Source organism: Camelina sativa, chromosome 17 (genome assembly GCF_030686135.1).
Source record: "Camelina sativa cultivar CO46 ecotype springtype chromosome 17, ASM3068613v1".
Classification (NCBI taxonomy): domain Eukaryota; kingdom Viridiplantae; phylum Streptophyta; class Magnoliopsida; order Brassicales; family Brassicaceae; genus Camelina; species Camelina sativa.
This window is the reverse complement of record NC_141896.1, coordinates 949745-970619: the sequence shown is the minus strand read 5'-3', so window position 1 is coordinate 970619 and position 20875 is coordinate 949745. Positions and strand designations below refer to the sequence as shown.

The 20875-nt window shown below is 37.5% G+C and overlaps 6 protein-coding genes and 1 pseudogene across 16 annotated transcripts; 2 read left to right on the top strand and 5 right to left on the bottom strand.

The window, feature by feature from the left end:
• Positions 1-105: 105 nt before the first annotated feature.
• On the bottom strand, positions 106-2260 carry LOC104754439 (uncharacterized). 2 transcript variants are annotated; one of them, XM_010476635.3, is made up of 7 exons: positions 1933-2260; positions 1372-1429; positions 987-1295; positions 849-897; positions 654-748; positions 476-564; positions 106-385 (listed from the first exon to the last, which is right to left on the bottom strand). In XM_010476635.3, the coding sequence occupies exons 1-7, from the start codon at positions 2079-2081 to the stop codon at positions 328-330; spliced, it is 807 nt and encodes a 268-aa protein (XP_010474937.1). In that variant the 5' UTR covers positions 2082-2260; the 3' UTR covers positions 106-327. The 2 variants fall into 2 exon arrangements, with proteins under 2 accessions (XP_010474937.1, XP_087350134.1); XM_087494008.1 differs by having other exon boundaries at positions 987-1302; positions 1933-2242.
• Positions 2261-4930: 2670 nt separating this feature from the next.
• LOC104754438 (protein FANTASTIC FOUR 2 pseudogene) lies at positions 4931-6049 on the bottom strand (annotated as a pseudogene). The gene has a single exon (XR_015585767.1). The product of XR_015585767.1 is annotated as a protein FANTASTIC FOUR 2 pseudogene (transcript).
• A 3420-nt stretch (positions 6050-9469) lies between these two features.
• LOC104754425 (putative transmembrane GTPase FZO-like, chloroplastic) lies at positions 9470-14776 on the bottom strand. 9 transcript variants are annotated; one of them, XR_015587313.1, is made up of 11 exons: positions 14013-14635; positions 13341-13894; positions 13152-13220; positions 12367-12564; positions 12145-12276; positions 11609-11695; positions 11079-11519; positions 10812-10979; positions 10325-10739; positions 9986-10101; positions 9470-9872 (listed from the first exon to the last, which is right to left on the bottom strand). XR_015587313.1 is itself a non-coding variant. In XM_010476620.2 (11 exons), exons 1-11 carry the CDS (start codon positions 14512-14514, stop codon positions 9572-9574), a joined length of 2799 nt encoding a protein of 932 aa, XP_010474922.1. In that variant the 5' UTR covers positions 14515-14776; the 3' UTR covers positions 9470-9571. The 9 variants fall into 9 exon arrangements, 6 of the variants coding, with proteins under 6 accessions (XP_010474922.1, XP_087352364.1, XP_087352362.1 ...); XR_015587314.1 differs by having other exon boundaries at positions 10325-10555; positions 11614-11695; positions 14013-14619; XR_015587315.1 differs by having other exon boundaries at positions 11614-11695; positions 14013-14592.
• Positions 14735-16907, bottom strand: LOC104754426 (N-terminal acetyltransferase B complex catalytic subunit NAA20). Its single transcript, XM_010476622.2, has 6 exons — positions 16729-16907; positions 16560-16650; positions 15483-15615; positions 15311-15380; positions 15054-15114; positions 14735-14957 (listed from the first exon to the last, which is right to left on the bottom strand). Exons 1-6 carry the CDS (start codon positions 16804-16806, stop codon positions 14866-14868), a joined length of 525 nt encoding a protein of 174 aa, XP_010474924.1. The 5' UTR covers positions 16807-16907; the 3' UTR covers positions 14735-14865.
• An 84-nt stretch (positions 16908-16991) lies between these two features.
• On the top strand, positions 16992-19887 carry LOC104754428 (uncharacterized). Its single transcript, XM_010476623.3, has 3 exons — positions 16992-17913; positions 18372-18961; positions 19058-19887. The coding sequence occupies exons 1-2, from the start codon at positions 17080-17082 to the stop codon at positions 18789-18791; spliced, it is 1254 nt and encodes a 417-aa protein (XP_010474925.2). The 5' UTR covers positions 16992-17079; the 3' UTR covers positions 18792-18961; positions 19058-19887.
• On the top strand, positions 19139-19965 carry LOC104754429 (photosystem I reaction center subunit II-2, chloroplastic). Its single transcript, XM_010476624.3, has one exon. The coding sequence runs from the start codon at positions 19139-19141 to the stop codon at positions 19760-19762; it is 624 nt and encodes a 207-aa protein (XP_010474926.1). The 3' UTR covers positions 19763-19965.
• LOC104754430 (late embryogenesis abundant protein 3-like) lies at positions 19955-20872 on the bottom strand. Its single transcript, XM_010476625.3, has 2 exons — positions 20335-20872; positions 19955-20202 (listed from the first exon to the last, which is right to left on the bottom strand). Exons 1-2 carry the CDS (start codon positions 20809-20811, stop codon positions 20044-20046), a joined length of 636 nt encoding a protein of 211 aa, XP_010474927.2. The 5' UTR covers positions 20812-20872; the 3' UTR covers positions 19955-20043.
• Positions 20873-20875: the final 3 nt, after the last annotated feature.

Genomic DNA, 20875 nt, shown 5'->3' with positions numbered 1-20875 from the left:
TTTATACGTTTGACCCCCTAACTTTATAGATATTAAATTTCTCGACAAAATAGATTTTTTAAACAGATTTGTCCAAAAAGGAAAAAATTATATCTGACTGACCCCTTTAATCCTAGTTGATTTTTCCATAAAGATGCAAGGAAAGCAGTGTTTACACACAATAAGCATCTCTTTTCTCTTAAGGTGATAATAAACACACAAAAAAGTACATGTTGTATTCTCTCACAATTGGAATTGATAGAAAAATCCTGATTTGTATCTAAAGTCTGCTACTGGGTTGGGTTTAGTTACAACAATAGAGACTAGAGAGTTACAAACTCTCACGTCTTATTCTTCCACTGGTTGATGGAAAGCTAAGCCCTTTATCACATGTCGACATTGAAACCTGCAATGACACAGAGGGGAATTATCAAAAGATCCGGTCAAGAACTTATATTGTGTGTAAACTAAAGAAATGTGAATATAAGAGAACTACCATATCAAATCACTTGTGCTAGAGTTGAGGGAAGAGTTTGTGGCACTTTCTTGATGTCTGCACTTGAATCTCAACTTTGAAGGCACAAACTGCAATAACAAAGGAGATCGTTTGCAGGTGATACTGAAATTGAAAGCTTCTACATGGATGTGTGAATAGAATTAGCAGAAGTTTATACCTTTCTGTTGTATCTGAAGTCTCGTTTAGGAAGGAAATGTTGGGGAATATTCAAAGTAGGCGGAGCATGAACCAATATGAAGAGCCTCATTGGACCTGTAATTCAGAAGAAAGGGGAAAAATCAATTAAAGTTTACACCATAAGTCACCTGCCAGTTTATGCAGTGGCACAAAATGCAGATTAAGCAAAAGTTACCTGGGTAAGAAGTTGATCCAGCACCCGTCGATATCAGTGCTCGGATAGTCTATATAGCCAAAAAAGAATGATGGGATCAACATTTCTTACTTCAGAATGAACAAATCCCAAGCAACATGAACATAGGTAGGAAATAACCTTTTTTGAAAGTGCCTCTGCAGCTTTAGATTTAGCAAAGTCACCTTCGTATCCCATAACATAGTCACTGTGTTGTGTGAATAACAACTCATAAGCTTTTTGAGGCCGTAATGGACTACCACCAAGAATCAACACAACTTTCTGAATGCCAGGAGTTTCACGGATCATTAACTGCAGGGCACTTCGGAGACTAGAGATGGTTTTCATCAGTTTCTCCAGTTTCTTAATTTCGTTCTTAACCTCCCTCTTTCTACTCACCAGTTTTCTTCTAACCAGTGGTTTCACTTCAGGTTGTGTAAGATTCGCCTCCTACAACCTAAGGTTCTTAGAATGTGAAAAAGACCCTAACCGTAGAGTGAAAATTGCTTAAGTAGAACTAACATACCAAATCCATAAATTCTGTCTGCAATCCATCAAACTCAAGACTCATATCTTGTAATACCCTGCACAGATGTAACCAAAAGGCGAACTGGTAAAAGAGATAATGTTGCCAAGACCAAAAGCTGCAAAATTGTCTCTAGTTTTGGTATTCAGTAAACGCTAATCCACAACAAAATAACAATCATAGTGGATGATACTTAGTTCTAGAATCAAGTAGAATTAATGTGCACAACTCATCAAAATCTGAGCGTTTAATAAGAGCTTCTGGAGTAATAACAACATATATTCACAAAGATTTAGCCAGAGTTCGAATTTAGCATTAACAAAATTGCCTCGAAGCATTTCAATTTCTGGTAACACAATCTTAATCTCTCTAAACTAACACTAATCCATGAAATTCATAAACAAAAATCTTCTGCTCTTCTCACAATCTCAGGAATTCGAACGCAATAGACAAACTAATCCGCGAAGAGATTGAAGAACAGACAAAGAAGCCACCAGATCGAACATGAAATCAGAATAAATCGAAGCATAGAGATATGAAAAGTAGGAATAGATAACATACGAAGGGATCTGCTGGTGCATATAGAGGACGAAACCGACTATGTCATTGATAATATGGAAGACGCCGGAGCCGCCTAGCGAAGAAGCGGTTGTCGCGATATCTACATCGTAATTCTCCTCTGTAGTTCCTTCTCCTTCGGGCATCTCCATCGTCAATCGAAAGCTCTGAGAAATTGAAAAACCTGAGTGTTTCAGTTACTGTAGAAATTTGAAACAAACAAACAAAAGAGTCAGTAGGCGGGGGAGAGAAGAAGAAGAGGAAAGAGGGGATTGGGAAAAAAGAAGAAGATGTAAATGACAAACAAAACCCTAGAGAGAATCAGAATAACAAATCAACCCCTACACTTTTCAAATTTAACCTTGTTGTATGTATTGGGCCGCTACCAAATATCGCTTCACGTTATATGGCAATCATTATTAGGCCCATCTTCGGCCTATCCTTTGGTCTCGAGCTTTACACATCAACAAGATAACTTAAAACTTATTAATTTAATCAACATAATATTTTGTAGCTTAAAATTTTTCTGATTAAGTCATTTTTAATGTTCTACTGGATTTTTAAAAATTTATTGTGTAAAGTCCAGTTAGAGTTAAAGTTCCCCAAAGTTTGATAAATATAAACATGTTAGTTTTATTGACTAACTTGCTATCGAATAAGCGAATGTAATAAGTTCATGACCACGTTATCTACGACTAGTACGTATAGTATTATTTTGGTCATGTTAACATCGACTTGAGAGTAATTACAAAATAATATCACTTTATGAAATAAAAACCCTACTGTATAATTATGTTTCGGATATTGGGATCCACTAAAATTAGTTTATGCCATTAAGGAGACATAACTAAAACTGTGAAAACATCTTGTTGCGCACACAATAACGAACTTCATCATATATATTAGTCGAGACATTATATCGTAGCAAAATTATAATGTATGCACATATTAACCATGCATTATGAAATTATTGTCGTAATGACTTTATTTTCGTTGCCATAATTTATATAGTGACTAGCTACCATTATATAATTGGTGATTTTTTTTGGTTAAAGAGATGAAGTTAATTATATATAACCAAACAAATTAAAGAAGGAACTCAAAAATAGAAAGAGCGGGTAAAAGGAAGAAAAAAAAAATGGTTGGTTGATTGTTTTAAAAAGAATGATTGAAAAGATCACAGAAATGGGTGCCGCAGGGAGATAGTGGTCAAGAAAAAGCATCAAGTGGCGCATAGAACCACAGAAAGAAATAGAGCTCCCTCTCTCTCTCTCTCTCTCTCTCGATATTCGTTTGCAGTTGCAGAGGGACAAAATACTCTTTAATACTATATACTTTACACACTTTTGGGGCTTTGGATTGGACTTTTACTCATATGTTGTCTATTTCTCATTGGTGAATACTTTGCAAAATTTGTATATATATGTACGGATACTCTGTGACTAATTTTCTTCGTCCATGTCGGAGAATATATTCAGAAGAAAAAAAAAAAATACAACAGTTTCTTGTGAAATTTTATAACCGTGAATTATAACCATCTACAGAAATAAAAATTCGTAAACACATATATATATATACATTAGTTAATATAACTCCATAGTTTTGGATATTGACTTTAGTGTATATATAAAGATTGATATGTGGTTTTGGATGGAATTCTAAATTAGTTTTTAAAATGTATAGGAGCGAGCTAGCTAATTATAATATAAATACTAAAAACATTTCAAGTGGCCAACCGTAACTAAACTCGAAACGAAAGGAATTGAAACCATTAAACTAGCTAGCTAGCATGAACTAATGATGTAGAATTATCCATATGATAAAATGGAAACTAAACTACTACTGCAATAACATTTCAGCTTATTACGAAATGACGGAAAACTAGAAAACAAAAGATTCATCATATGTATATAATACTATATATATATATATATATGTTGGTGAAACAACAATATGCATATCGGTTTCGAGTTGATGCACTCATGCACGCATTAACGTATACTTTCAACGTCTACATGATGATACCTACCGGTTCTATATAATTAGTGTATCAGCAATAACTAATATGTCCATGAGCTAGACCACGTACGTAGTACAGGTGAAACAATACCGTTTGAAATATATATAATGATTAAAAAGTAAATTTATATATAAATGAGGTCATGCAACCTTGGTAGGATATGATAACGCAAATAGAAAGTTAGGGGAAAGAAAGTAAGAGAGCCTCTTGGCAATTCGTACAAGGAAAATCCAGAAACAGAATCAGTACATGAGTCATGAGATGAGATGAGAGAGAGAGAGCACCAAAAAGCAAAATTAAAGAGACAAATAAAAATTTTGGTGGGAATAAAAAAGGAGATAGAGCAGATTTTGCCATGTGATGGTCATGTGGGCGTGTGGGAACAATCTCTCATAATGTTCATGTGGCCGTTGTACGTACCACATATGATTTTCGAACGTAAAATATTTATGTAACCATTTACTAATTAACACTTCGTTTCATTTCATTACTTCAATTTTGTATACTTCTTCTTGTTATCAGAAATACATGCTTGCCTTTCCTATATAATAATTTGTAACATTTCATTTTCATTAAATCACCACATATTGACATACTGTATAATGCGGTTTTAAAACTCTTAAGAGAGGGTTTTGTTCTTTCTTTCTTTCCCTGTTGTTCTCTTTTTTTGTTTGTTTGGAAACTTTAATCTCTAGCTATATCTTGTTTTGGAAAGAAATGAACCGCTCAGAAAATTACAACTACGAAATTTTATTTGATTTGTTATTACCAATCGGAAATGTATGCAATGCAAATGAACGTGAGTGGAAAACGGGGAAAAAGTTGCGTTTGGGAAAATCATTCTAGGAAGCTTCCTAGCTAAAGGACGTTTCGGGAGTGTTTTTTTTGTTTCTTCCTTCACGTACAAAATAAAGAGAACTAGCTAGTACAGTATTCAGTTTTTTTTTTTTTCTTTTTATTATGATTATTCAAAGATCGATATGACAACAATATATAACAATAATATATAATTCCTATTTAACATTACATTAAACAGAAATAGAAAACACTCCACATTCCCCTCGAGAAATCATACTAAAAATTAGAAAAAGACAAGAATATAACTTATAAGTTATAACTACTATATTATAATATATAACTAACATAAAACCCACATTTAAACGATTTTAATTCGAGTTAAGTCTTAAGTGGCGACCCAAAACTGCTGCTGCTTCCAAGTAAGCATTGGTTTAGGCTCACGACCATTCTCCTCCTTGCATCTGCTGCTTAATCTGCTAAACTTCTTGTTTCCATTTTGACCCTCCAAGTTCTCACTGCAGTTCTCCTCCTCATCGACGCCCTCCTCTGTTTCTTCGTCTTGCTCTTTTTCTTCTGCATGGTTGTGCCTAAGTAGAGAATTGCCTTCTGATGATAAGCAGAGACGAAGCCTTCCTTCACCACGTTCTGCTACAAAGCAACGAGGAGGAGACGGAACCCTACTTGCTTGAACCACAAGTCGACCATCTTCTCCCAACCATCTCACCATACGATTATACTTCGAATCTTCAACGAACTTTATCGGCGGCGGGAAGCTGTTGTTGCGACTCATCGTTGATTTCCTGGCCTGCAAGTTAGTGTCTTCATGCTCTCGGCGTCTCGGCTGAGGAGAAGGAACCCTAGGAATGGTGGTTGCTTCCAACGCAAGTAATGACAACTCGTCACCACTCTCGCTTCCTGTTTCGGTCCCAAGGCTCTCAGTGCACATCTCTAAGCTCTTCTCATTCAGTTTAGAAACAGAGCGTTTCTCGATGGGGTGAACATATGCTTTATCCTCTTTGTTTTGGACAATGGCAGTTATATCGGACATAGACTGAAGGAAACTCAACCCAACCATGTCATCTTTTTTACAGAAACTTTCGTTTCTTTGGTTTTCCAGAACGGTAACTGACATTTTTCTTTGTTCTTGAAAAAAGCAAAGGATTTATGTGATTGTTATTGAGAGATCTTTCGGTTTTTCTCGTTAGTTTTTTTTTTTTTTTTTTCGTTTAACAATGGAAATCGGAGAGAAAGAGAGAGAGATAAAATGATTGGATGAGGTAATTAATTAAGAAAAGATGAATGAATGTGAAAGGGAAGAGGGAGGGGTGAACAAGTATTTATAGTGGCGAGTTCACTTGGCATTGGATTCTTTTAGTCTCTTTTTCCATGGAACTATACTAAAATCTTTGGAACAATTTTTACTTTTTAAAAAATTAATGAATATTGTATAGTTCTCTATATTAATTAATACAAACCATTAGACTTTGATCCACATATTCACCGTGCACAAATCTGTGTTCAATTTTTTTTATTTCTGTGGTCTACAATATATGTTTAACTTTTCAGCAGCCTAATCAAGTATAATACAACGTATTGATACAAATTAACCATTAAACTAGATATTTAAACTAATCAACTACTACATCTAATAAATGGAAAGGAAAAAAAAATCATTGATTGATAAAATTCTATCACTTGTCAAATTCTACAAACAATTCTTTCATCATTTGAACGCCGCACCGGTATACTAGTACATTTTTAGTTTTGTATATTCTTTAATCTTTATGTTTTGTCTATACGGACATTATCGTATATCCATAAGTTCGTCGTATTAAATATTATGCAAACCTAAACACGCATATTCGGCCTATCAAGCGGTACGTAGCACAATGGAAAAAACGGGCTTTCATTTTTATATTTATTTAGGATGTAGGATTAAAATAAAGATTGCATCAATTTATTACCCGGTTTATTCTCACCACAATTGACAACGTTACAGTTTTTTTTTTTTTTGTTTTTTTTTTTTTTTTTTTGTTTTAACTATTTGTTAAACTTTGATACCAACATAATTGATCTTTTCCGAATAAAAGTATAATCCTTTTACCATATTACAGCTTTAGTCTGTAGCAAATTTGTAAAGCAATAACTCAAAATTCTGCCAACTATTGTCTTTTGGCTGTAATTTTTTTAACCGATCGACCAAATTCTTAAAGTTACATTCTTTATTTTTTTTTATTTTTTTTGAACGAAAATTACATTCTTTATCTTAAGAACATAAAAAATCAGTAGTATTAAATAACCGGCCCGGACTGTTTTCTAACCGGTTAAATTCAGTAGAAGAAAAAAAAGAAACATGTAGTGAAAGTACCCTATTGAAGAGGCTCACCTAACCTATAGTCGCTTGAGATGTTTTTTATTTTTGGGTTTTTCCTCAAATTTTGTGGCTATAACTTGATCTAGTGAAATCAACTGTGTCTACAAGATTCACATAAACGGTAGTATTTGAAATTTGAACTGAACAATGAATCACATAAACGGTAGTATTTATGCGCGACTCACATACGGATCCGTTCAGACCAAATCTCGAATACAGGATAACAATATATCATCCGATCACACCGCCCGTACCCAACGCTCTATATATAATCCCAGTTATTCTTTTGCCTTCGAAAGTGACAATGAAAGACCAAAATGCCCTCACTGATGAATGTTTCCAAAAATTAATAATTGAAGGCAGAGAAATCACAAAGACAAAGAGTTCGAAGTCCACACTTTCCTGGGACCTAAGTTACACTACCAACTTGAAACTGTAAATGCAAACTAATATGAACCATAAACAATTACAATCAACATACCTATGTATATATACAAACAATTTCCCTTTTTGATGTGAGTATTAAACCGATTATAACCATATACTGTACGCGGCATTTTTATCGAGTACATGCTTCTATAGTTCTATTTCGAAATTGGTTAGAGTAAGCCAATAATCAAACAAAAGCAGTAGTAACAGACTTACCAATCAAAAGTAGAACAACGGCCCGAAATCAGTTTCATGTCCAAATCCTCGAGATTGTGTTTCTGATATTGCAGCACCACAAGATCATTATGACAGTTTCCTAACACTTCTTGGTACATTGTAACCAGATCCAAAATAAAGGAAGTACAACATGCGAAAACTGAGTTTTCTTCTTATGATTAATCTACACCTCAACTGTAATGAATGATTTTAAACCATGTATGGCCCTGTAGTAGAAAACTTATTGGGAAACGTGTTACGGAGCACGAATCAATGCTTGGGTTAGAGAGTGACTCCTCTCTAGTCGATAGGTTCTCAAAGAAGTAATAAATGTAGGGTCAGTCACAGGACATAGATAATAAGGATGTCTCATACTATTACTAACAGAGATGGTAAGTAAGTGATGTCTATTACAATATTCAGTTAATGGAACAGTAGATGAAAAAGCTACGGGTAGCAAAAGAAGTTTCCATTTCAAGTGAGGAAAACTTTTCAAATCTTCATGTGTTGTGAAAACAAAAGGTTTTTGGTACTGAAATGTCGACAAAGCCGAGTTAACAACGTGTGTAGTAACTTACAGGTAACTAAAGCTATAGGCAAGAATCTGTACCTTTGTTTTCTCTCTCTAGTGAGCCCTCCCTGATCATCCGAATCTTGCATTCGCCAATCGCTGTTTTTCCGTAGTGTTTTCCCCTTTTTTAGTTTTAGATTTGTGTAAACCAATCAGAAGAAGCAAAACCTTGAAACAAGAACCAAAAAAAAGGTGGGCTTTCTCTGAATCATCATTCCACTTCTGGTCCCCAATTCAAAAGGACAATCCAAGGCTAGATCCCTTCAAAATTTTCTTTTTGTTGTCCAAATTTCTGCAACTTTAATATTATTTCGCTAGTCTATTTATCTTTAGCAACAAAGTAAGGTGGAATCTATTTCATGCTTACACAAAAACATGTCAACTGGGGATTTTCTCTTTCTTAACTTTTGACCATACATAATATTCTCTCTTTGTTTTTAACAAAATAAAAGGTTTGGTTATCAAGCATACATGTCATTAGATTACAGCTGAGACTTTCATTAGAAAACGAGCAAGGAACCTATGAACAAGCTTTTATATAATGCTAGTCTAACGTTAATTCTAAATAATTTCCAGTATCAAGCATTAACTAAGGTTTATTCTACCAATTTTGGAATTTAAAACTTTTTGAACCAATCCTTACCTAGAGAAGAAATTTACGCGCTTTTATCTTTCTAAACCGTAGCTAGCATATGCTGAGAATTACTCTCCATAGAAACCTATACTACGAATCCTTTTTTCCATATTTAAGTCACTAAAGTCAAGAGATTAGTACATTAACAAGAAATTTTAAATGCCCTACGCGGAGAATCGATTGCATATGAATTTTATTCAAGCTATTCACGAACTCCAGGAGAACATAAATCCCAATGACATAAAAAAATGAGTCAACTTATATACTAACCTGTGATGTGAAGTACATATCCAGTTTGAAAACAGAACCGAAGAATATGTTCCCTCCCAAACAAGTCTCCTGAGCTTCGAGTTCATCCAGTTATTCATATCACAATCAATCTGAAAAAAGAAGGAAAAAACCATTATACCAGGGTTTCATGCCCATAATGCTATTGGTTGGTTCTTTCAAGAACCACTCTAATCTTTTGAATTTGGCATTCAATAAACTATCAGTGAGTCACGTTGGAACTGGCAGGTCTTATTCATTATGACAAAGTACATACACTTGTCCCCACTGAACAATGTCAAGAAGGGGAAACCCGACATTGTGTTGGAACAGCTAAAGTCTCATCTCGTCTCGTAATACATGAAGGTTATCAATATCAACTTGTAGCAACTGTAATTTACTTCTAATATCTGATAGTTCTTTCTGAATTCCTAAAAGACGATCAAGTCTTAGCTGAGCTTCTTCTCGGTAAGGCTTGGCAACGATATTCACAAAATTTACTAGATTATTCGTCGCATCTGAAAGATCCTTTTGCATAGCATCTTCTAGTTGTTGAGCCAATGCATCAGCCACTTTATTCACTTTACCAATTATAGCTTGTCTTCGATATGGGAAGTTTGCTATAGCCACATACCTGCAACATCGATTATGTTATACATGCAGCCAGTATATCTTAAATCATAATATGCCTCTAATTGCAAAAAAAAAAAGTATGCAAAGAGGGGAAATTAGAGAAGGTGTTATTACCCTCCAGCGGAGCAAAGACCAAGTGCAAGAAGATCTTCCAGTGTGGTGGGTAGCACTGAGGTTAGAAGTGATGCAGATAGTCCCGCAGCTCCAAGCCCACCAACTGTCACAAAGAACTACAAAAGGCAAGCAAAACTCTATTATGTCAAAAGTGTCACTCAGATTGATTCTTGAATAATCAGACAAAGTATCTGGGAAAATACGGTACTGAATAAACATCTCTGCCAGGACTTAGGTTCGGATTGAACAGATGGCACAACTAAACAATGATAAAAGATCATGACACCTTAATCGACTGTATTCTAGTTAGAATAAAAGTATTTAATACTTGAAACTCACCACTTCTCGAATATCTTGTTCCAATCGTTTCGATGTGGTTCCGGCACTCAAATTCTGTATCGTTTTCAAGCTGATTTTATCAGTTTTCCGAAGCAAGTCATATGTGTCTATGCCCAATTGAGTTTTCGAATTGAAATATGTCGGCCATTTCTTTTCAAATGATTTCAGGGACATACTTCCTTCACGGGCAGTATTTGATTGTAGCCATTCAGCATATTTTCCAAGCAATTCCTGCACACCAGTAAAATGTAAAAACAAATAAATAATTCCTCACATAATGTTCAAACAGGAAAAAAGATAATGGTTACAAATAGAAGGCACTATGAGTAGCCAGAATCAATTCCCTTAGGGTCAGAAACCAGTAACCAGGCATCAATCAGGTGACAACAAGACAAACTTAGACAATATTTCATTTCTGCATGAATAGAGACCATATCTCAGACCTCCACAGTTAGGCAATACTCAAAGAACAAAGCATCAGACTTACTTTAGCATTTGAGAGTGCTGGAGCGAGTATTTCACCCTGAACTTTGGATGTAGCTGCTACTGAGGCCGAGTTTTCCCCTTTAAACACGTAGGAGATCGCAAGATCGAGACTTGATAGTCGCAGGGTATTTTCTATTAGATCAACAACTTGTAATCTGGCATTATCAATCTGCAATCAAATCCAGACGACAAAACACAAAAAGCCAAGTTAGAACATTCCAATTTCCTCCTACGTGATTCAATAAGATATATCTAATAAAATTTATACCAACGAGAGAGCCTGCCTTCTCCAAGAAATGCTCTCATATTCCATCTTAAGCGCGTATTCTTTAGTTTGATTGATAATCTTTTCTGCTGAAGCCAAGTCTTCCCTAGCAGCTAGGCAATCTTGCCTCACAAGAGATTCCACAGAAGAAAGGAGACGCTCAGCAATCACCATAGGTGTCTCCAATTTAAGCCTTATCCTCTCCATCCCGGTAGCAGTTGAGCTATCCAAGAAGCTAAAAATAAATTTCTCGAGTTCATTGAAGCTCTGGACTCTCCAACTAAAACGAGGATCTGAAACCTCAAGATCATCTCTGCCAACTAAAGAAGCTGTTGAAAGCTTCGCCTCGAGAGCAGACCGTGCGGACACCGGATACAATATCACATTTTCTGTATTAAGCAACTTCCGTGTATTCTCCTTAACAAATGAAATAGCTTCCTCAAGCTGCAGCAGTAAAATTAATATTTAGGCAAGAAAATTCAGCGACTACAGAAACTATTAAGGGAAGGACATAAATCTTGTTTCTGATGAACCTCACGAGCATCACGGTAGATATCAGATTTATTCAGAATAAACATAAATTTCTTTTTCCATTGCTGTGTGTACCGGAGAAACGCAACCTGACAAACACAATGAGATGTAAATCAGCCTACAGTACAATTATGACAGCAGGAAGCTGTAGACGTAGAGATATAATTGACATGGGTATGATAACACTGAGAAGCTTGTTCCTCTTTTGAGAACTTCTGCGGATATTTAAAATAAAAACCAAAAATCTATAGAATCAGTACTTTCATTAATGACCATGTACATACAATTTGCTACGGACGTAAAATCAGTTTTGCTGTACCCAATAACAATTCACTTCTCATGTGTCTTGGCCTAAGCTTACCACAATAGCATTGAACCTAGTGACAACTTCCCCTTCCCTACACAAGGTCTTGATGGTCTATACATGACTTTACTGATACTTTTGTGAAAAAGAACAGATTTAACCAGCTACTAAGGCAGACAGGTATTAAGCAAAAGCAACAACAACAAACATGCCACGAAAAACAGTAACTTCTACCTCACTTTCAGTTAAAGGGCGGTCAGCAGAAAGAACGAAAACAAGCAGATCTGCCCGTGGAACAAATTCTTCTGTAAGACGTTGTTGCCTTTGAAGGATCACATTGGTCCCAGGTGTGTCAACGATATTTATCTGTTCGAAAGGAGAACAACCCCAGTCAATTCCTCCAAATAATTTTAAAAAAGTTAAGGGCACACGATGGTAGAAGTTTGAATGACTCACATCCTTAAGTATTGGTGCAGGAAGATAGCAGATGTATTGGCCATCTGGATGCATTTGGCAACGTTGTTGCTCTCCGGATTCCAAGTCTGAGTAGCACAGAAAAGTGATCTCATTGGTAGTGGGGATAACCCCCTCTTTGAGGTATCTCTTCCCAAGAAGTGCATTGATAACCGTTGATTTTCCGGAGTTAAACTCCCCCTAGTACCACAAAATCATGGATTCCAATAAAATACTTAGTTATATAAAAAAAACTATGTTGTCATAAAAGCTACTTGTCCCACTATAAACATTCTCCAAATTTAAAAACCCAATGCAGAAGAAGATAGGAGTAGTTAGAATTCTATGGAAATCGCATGCAATGCTTCAACAGAATTACACGATAATTTATTTACTCTTATAACCACCAAATAGCAAGAAGAACAGCATACTCGGAAGTCACAAGTTACAAAAAGCGAGAAAACTATGTCCACGTCTCCACGAGCGGATGGTACAGTTAAGAAAAATGCAGTTCCCCTATAACCAAATCTAAAAGCAAATAGGAATAGTAGCATGGACAGTGAGAAAGACGGTGCCAAAATCAGAGGGGACTATGATGATAATTCATCTGAATAATTTATAGACAGCACAATATTGGGAAGCACTACAAGAAGAAGTGACTAGAAGCATGCCCATTGTTATTCAGTGCTGGCAAAAATATGTAACTAAAGATGTTTCTAATGAATATAGAGCTAATACCAATGCAAATTCCTGGAACCACAATTTGACGGAGTTGAGTGCAGAATTACCACTATAACCATTAAAAACGGCTCATCAATCCGGGAAACTGCATCAATTAGAAGGGAGACTTCCTCCATCTGTTATTGAAAAACAGTACCAAGAAGCAAATTAAACCAAATTATAACCGCAGAAAATTTAGCTTAAAACCATTTCAGGAAAACTGACTTTAACTACCAAATGTGTTAAATAAAAATCACCAGTGGAGCCGCCTTCTGGATAATTTCAATCGTCTCTCTCAATGCTGATTTCTCCATTTCTATTATTTGCTTCTGTTTGTCCTCTAATTTTATGAAGCCAGCAGAATTCTTTTTCTCCAGCAAGTCAGTAGCCTCACCAAATGGTTTTTCGTTAAGGATGCCTTCATTCTCGTTCCGTGTTTCATGATTCACAACATAAGGTCCATCAAGACACTGGCGAAGAGCTACATCCCTAGAAGAACGCAGATCTTTCAACGATATAACAAAACCAGAAGCGCCTGATTTCAGCAACTGCAATTCTTCTTTAGCTTCTTCTTCTCCTTTGCTTCTGCAAGTCACAAAAATCGGTATTTTCACGCTCTTCAACAAAGATTCCGCTAATAAACCCACTTGTTCATCTTCACCAGATCCCAGTATAAGGAAATCAGCACCCTCAGAGCTAGAGGCACTTAGAGCAGAATCAACATCCTTCACAATCCTAGCTACCAAAGGAAGAACTACCGAGTCGGGATTGGTTCCCATCAATGTGTTTCTCGCCACTATGGCCGGAAGACCTGTACATATAGCATTTGGAGACATCTCAACCACCAAATTCGGACTCTCCATGAAAATAGTAATGAAAAAATCCTACTAGGGAGCTGCATCGAATGAAGTTGCAGAAATTAAATTTACCTTCGTCGGAGAGAGCAACACCAGTAGCACCAACGGCGGAGGCGATATCAACACGTTCGGCGATCAAGAGGTAAGCACGACCCTTGACAAGTGATTTCAGCAAACAAGCCGCCTCGTAGAGCTTACCGGCGGTAGCTCCGCCATCAATTACAACGATTTGAACCGATTTAGCTAACGCACGGTCGACCAAATCGAGAGTCTCTTCACGATTCCCGCTCATAACCTCATCCGCGTCTAGTCGGAGAAGTAGACCAGGAACGGCGAGTTCGGGACGCTTGTAACCACCAGGGTAAAGAGTTCGCGGCCTAGAAGAAGAAGAAGTCTGATCGGCGGATTCATGCGAAACGTTTCTGATCGAGAGAGAAGATAGACGCCTATGACGTGAAGGAGAAAAGGACGATGACGAAGTTAATCGGCAGCACCGGCTAGGAAACGGTGGTGTTGTGGCGGAGATAAGAAACGGTGACGTCACACATTGCCGGTGAGAGATTAGAGTTCTCATGGAAGAGAGAGAGAGAGAGAGAGAGAGAGAGAGAGAAAGTGAGATTTCTTCTTCTGTGTTTCTGATTAGTTTTCTTATCTCTTAAATATCGGCTTGGCCCATCTCAAGCTAATGATGCTATAACACAGACGGCGCGATTAATTATTTTTCAAACCAATATATTTATCAATTTAATTAAAGTTTGATGAATCAAAGTAATTATAAATTTGTGTGGAAGAAATGGAAAAATCAAAATTCAGATACGAAACCACACAATTGTCACATACAATCATCATCTAAAGGATCTTGGAATATTTTTGATGCAAATAAAAAGAACATTCAGTATTTTAACAGTTTGGTCAAGTGAGGGTCTTAATCATACTCTAGTTCATCAGGTGTGATAGGTCTCTTGAGAGGAATCACAGACTTTTTCTCTACATCTCTTGATAATGCCTTCCTCATATCTGTTTTTATTGAGATCAAACGATTTAAGCTTAAATTAAAAAAAAAAAAATTTAAGGGCGAATCACTGATAAAAAAGAAGTGGATCAAAGTCTCACCTAATCCATCTTCCTCTCCTGAATAATAGCGTAATACACGCCTATAGATTATGTAGCCAAGCTGCCAAAAAAGAAAGAGAAACGGTTAGTTTTATATCAAAATGGCCATTAACGAAGAATTTTATGAAGGAGGTTTGACAATAATAAACTGAAATATGTAAACTGTGTGCATTTCCCATTTGGAAAGTTCTAAACTTCTTACAATGTCATCAAGATTATGAGGCTTCTAACCAATTTTATAATCCTAAATATATTACCTTTTCATACATCTTGATGGCTGGCGTGTTGGAAGCTCTTACGAAAAGATCCACAAAGTAGGCTTTATCACTGCAATCAACAGCCAGGAGAACAATAATCATTAAGGATCCCGGAAATTACCAGAGAAGAGAACACTAAAACTGAAGATGCTTTGTTTTTGTTAAGTCTTACATCTTATCACTGATATCTTCCAGAAGGTTCATCAGTTTCTTTGCGAGTTGCTGCCTGCGATATTCTGGAGAGACAGTGACGGCAGTCACATGACCATGCCAGGATTCACCCTGTCCTTCAACTTTACCCATAACTGAAAGCATATAGAACATTAGACACATGCATTTAAAATGATATTCATTAGACGAAGTTTACATATATGTTTGAAGTCTCTCTCATACAGCTATAGTTCCTCCATTTTTGTATAAGAGGGATAAATCAGGAACAACAAAATAAGCCACTTACGTGGATTCTCAAGAATATCAACCATAACATTTCAACTATACAAAAGCACATTTTCAGTGATACTGCTTAAGTTTCAAATATCCAAAGGTTTAGTTATACTCTCAGTCCTTTGAATGGATTAACTATACTTCCAAGGTCCCTTTCCAAACTATACCACGGAAAGGGAGGAAGAAGGTTTAAATTCGTGAAATCCCTCTCCCAAAATTAAATTTTGATGTTCTTAACAATGCCAAACGGCTTGAACCAGTCAAGTAACAAGGCACCACAAGAACAGAACTTCAAAGATTCAGAACAATACTGAAGATTATATTGTACCAGTAAAGAATAGCATAACTAGACCTAGAAACATTGAGAAACAGAAAAAGTTGAACCTTGATATAACTCATTCTATGGACATTTAGAAGCCATGCTTTCCTACGACTCTTCTACCCCACATCAAGATTTCTAAAACCACGAACTACAGATGTAGAATTAATACAAGCACAATTAAAGCATCCCTTTTCCACAAAACAACTGAGATAGCTTAGAATTTTGTTTAAACCCTTATACATCAAACAAAAAGGAACAATCAATAAGAATTTACAACTCCGCATGTTAATCAGTTACAAACACAGTCACTCTTCCTATTTTTAATAACATTCCAGTTATATCCACCTGATAACCAAGAAATAATATCAATAGGAGAAAAGATTATCATCTAAGTTTAAACCTAAAAGTAAACATGATCTCCACGAAATTTCACAACAACTGTTCCTAAACAAACGCATAGAAGAGGAAAAAAGATTATCTTACTGTAACCCATGACACGATTGCCAGGACCTTCGGCAACATGAAAATAGTCAGGCCATCTCGCTAAGTAGGTCATGTAGAAGGACATATTGAACTGTTTCACGAAACAAAAAAATCAGTGGATAGCAATAATAAGACCAAAAATTACGAATAAGAAACACGGAGAGATTACTGTTTCAGTAAGGTGGTCTAGATTCACAGAAGTGAATCGGAGAAGGTCGTTGCAGCTGAATCTACGTATGGTCGTCATCTCTTCTTTCTCTCTCTCTCTCTCTCAAATCCCTTCGAGCTTCGTCTGATTGATTTTTCGGAAGAACGAAAGACGAAACAACAAAGCTATTTACATGGGCCAATTAGAAAATTTAATAAAGCCCATTTATATTTGGGCCTAGAACACTGATGACGTCATGTATATGTTTTTTTTACATATAAAATATAGGCAAAATTCATTACCTCCCGTCGTCGGCGACCATCTTAGATAGAATCAAATCCTCTCGGCGGCGATTGAAGAAGAAACCTTGAGATGGATCTGCTTAGGGAAGAGATTCTGAAGAAACGTAAGAAGCTAAATGAGGAATCTGGTGGCAAGAAGTTCTTCAAACGATCTGAGATCGAGCAGAAGAAAATCCAGAAGCTTCGAGAGGAAGAACGACGCGAGAACGAGATTAAAGCTCAGCGGAGAGCCGCCGGTGGTGGAGATGGTAAACTATCCGGTGCTCCTGGTTCTTCTAACGCTACTGCATCTGCGTCTTCCTTATCAGACGCTGCTGCTGCTGCCAACGCCGATTCCAAATCCCTAACCGACGAGCGAAACATCGAAAACCTAACTCTCCCGAGGCAGGAAGTGATTCGTCGTTTGAGATTCCTTAAGCAGCCGATGACTCTCTTCGGAGAAGACGATCAAGCGCGGCTCGATCGACTCAACTACGTGTTGAAGGAAGGATTGTTCGAGGTTGATAGCGATATGAACGAAGGACAGACGAATGATTTCTTGCGTGACATCGCAGAGCTTAAGAAGAGGCAGAAGAGTGGTATCATGGGAAAGAGGAAGAGTAGAGATGAGAGAGGTAGAGATCAAGGTGACAGAGGTGAAACGAGGGAAGATGATCTTAGTGGTGGTGAATCGAGTGATGTTGATGCTGATAAAGATATGGAGCGTTTGAAAGCTAACTTTGAGGATCTATGCGATGAGGATAAGATTCTTGTGTTTTACAAGAAGCTGTTGATTGAATGGAAACTGGAGCTTGATGCTATGGAGAACACTGAACGGAGAACTGCTACAGGGAAAAAGATGGTAGCCACTTTTAAGCAGTGTGCTAGGTATCTTACTCCTCTCTTCAACTTATGCAGGAAGAAGGTAAAGATTCTTGCTCTTTCCCATTGTTGTTTACGTGTTAATCATTTTGCTTGACTTGCTATCTAAACGGGTAAGGGAATTGTTAGGGAAGTAGTCTCTGTTTTGAAGTAGACTATCTCAGTTATATCTAATAAGCTTACAGAACCATCTTGAATTGGGGCCTAGGTTCCATTAGTTTGGGTACTTTTTATTTCAGATGTTGTGACAAGAAGGAGTTTTCAATATTCTATTGCTAGGTCGACATTTAGAACATAGAATGGCAAGTAGGAATCTGTTATAAGCACCTTGAATTGGCCATTGAGGCATCTGTTATCTTCATTTAGGTGAAGAGAAATAGGCTTGAATGTTGGGTGCAAATTATGTTTCTCTCTTTCTGTCTTATAATGTTGATAATATATACTTCTACTTATGAGGTCTCCTGAACTTGATCATGATATTTATGGTCTTTAAAATTGCAGGGTTTACCAGGTGACATTCGTCAAGCTTTAATGGTGATGGTTAAGCACTGCATAAAGCGAGACTATCTCGCTGCAATGGACCACTACATCAAACTAGCTATCGGGAACGCGCCATGGCCCATTGGAGTGACTATGGTTGGTATTCATGAACGTTCAGCTCGAGAGAAGATTTTCACTAACAGTGTTGCACACATCATGAATGATGAAACCACTCGCAAGTATCTTCAGTCAGTTAAAAGACTGATGACCTTCTGTCAAAGACGTTACCCAACGATGCCTTCTAAAGCCGTTGAGTTCAATAGCTTAGCCAACGGAAGCGACTTACAATCCTTACTCGCCGAAGAGAGATTCTTTGGTGGTGATCGTGAACGAGTCTCGGAGGAGAGACTCCGGCTTATGCCTTCTCAGAGCGATAGCTAGTCTCAGAGTGTTTTCTGCTTTGTTGTGTTTTGTTTTTTTGTCAAAACATTGACTCTGTATTATCTCGTCTATTGTATTAAGTTAAAACGTTGACCTGATTCTAGTCTTACGTGGCATGTAGGAAACATATCAAAACTCACATAACGACAGCGGTTAAAGATCTAGGAAGGGTAAGAGGAGAGTCAAATCTTGGAACCTTATTGGTCCATATGATATGATCACCTTATCCAAAAATGTTCGATTCTCATCAACTCTCTCGTTGCCAGATTCTATTAAGCCATTTCATCTTAATTCATTTACTTCACAAAGAAAGATTTAGAGAGGGAAAAAACAAAAAAAGAGAGATTATGGCAACACAAGCCGCCGGAATCTTCAGCCCCACCATAACAACCACTGCTTCCGTCGTCAAGAAACTCCACCTCTTCTCTACAAGCCACCGTCCCAAGTCTCTCTCTTACACCAAAACCGCCATCCGCGCCGAGAAAACAGATTCCTCCTCTGCTGCCCCAGCCACTGCGGTGAAAGAAGAAGCTCCGGTTGGATTCACACCCCCGCAGCTAGATCCAAACACACCATCACCAATCTTCGCCGGAAGCACAGGAGGTCTCCTACGTAAAGCACAAGTAGAAGAATTCTACGTCATCACATGGACCTCACCGAAAGAACAAATCTTTGAGATGCCAACAGGGGGAGCTGCGATAATGAGAGAAGGACCGAATCTGTTGAAACTAGCGAGAAAAGAACAGTGTCTGGCTTTAGGTACGAGGTTGAGGTCAAAGTACAAGATTAAGTACCAGTTTTACAGAGTGTTCCCTAACGGAGAGGTTCAGTATCTTCACCCGAAAGATGGAGTTTATCCAGAGAAAGCGAATCCAGGAAGAGAAGGTGTTGGACAAAACATGAGATCTATCGGTAAAAATGTTAGTCCCATTGAGGTTAAATTCACTGGGAAACAATCTTATGACTTGTAAGATTTTTATTCGCATTTTTACACAATGCTAGACTAAAAAGAAGTACCTATCGAGTATTCGAGTGATACCATAACATCGTAGGTGAACTTCTCTAATCATTAAAGATCCGTTACAGTTGGGACAAATGGTCTAACCATTTTCTTGCAACCAAGAGTGGAGAGTTTCTATAAGCATTATAAATGAGCCACTTGATAGATTAAAAATCTCTTTTATTCCTTCATGTACAACTTCATAGTCTTTCATTAGTGACCCAAGAGATACCAAAAGGAAGCGAAACTGAGTTAGAGGTGTTGATTAAGCCTTGCCCCCGCCGACATGGAATCTGCCACACCACCAGGAGTTGTCTTCATCTCTGAACTGCTTCTAAGTTCCGCTCCAACCACCGCCTCAGCATCTTCACTTGTCACCACCTTGTCTCCTGGAAGCCTCCCCGCCGCATCCTACACAACCAAACAAATCCCAATGCACCAATTTAGACTTTTACAATGAAATCCAACAACTTCTCCCCTATAAGTCATGTTTTTATGAAATAAAGTAAACGATCAAAAATGTAATTTCAATGTGATCATTACTGTGAGAATGTCTTCTATCGTCACTTTGTCTTCCTCCAACACCGTCTGTTCGTTAGCAACAGCAGCCGCCTGAGCCGCTGCGGCAAGACCACCGGGACGAGTCTTAAACTCACCTGTGGCTCTACTTTCAGCCGCTTGTATCGCAGCTGCGTCTTTACGGTTAACAGGCTTATCACCAAGCGACAAAGCCGTAGCCTCCAAAGCCTCTCCAATCGTAACCGTGTCTACGGATCGCATCTTCGCAACCGTTGGATCGGGTTGAGGGAAACCAACGCCTTGCTTTCTCGTCACGTCATCTCCGGAGACGTTGAAACCGTCGCCGTATTGATCATGTGGCCGTGTGTTTTCCTGATCTCTTGGCCTTTGAGGAGAATGCTGATGCTGTGCCATTGCTTTGTTATTGTGTTTCTTTTTAATTCGAGGCTTCCTCTTCGGATCTTTAGTTTCGTTCTTGGATCTTGAAAGTAAACGAATCATATACTATTAGTTAGATGTCTACTTAACACGTGGATGTTAACTTCACACTTGTCTTGCCGCATGT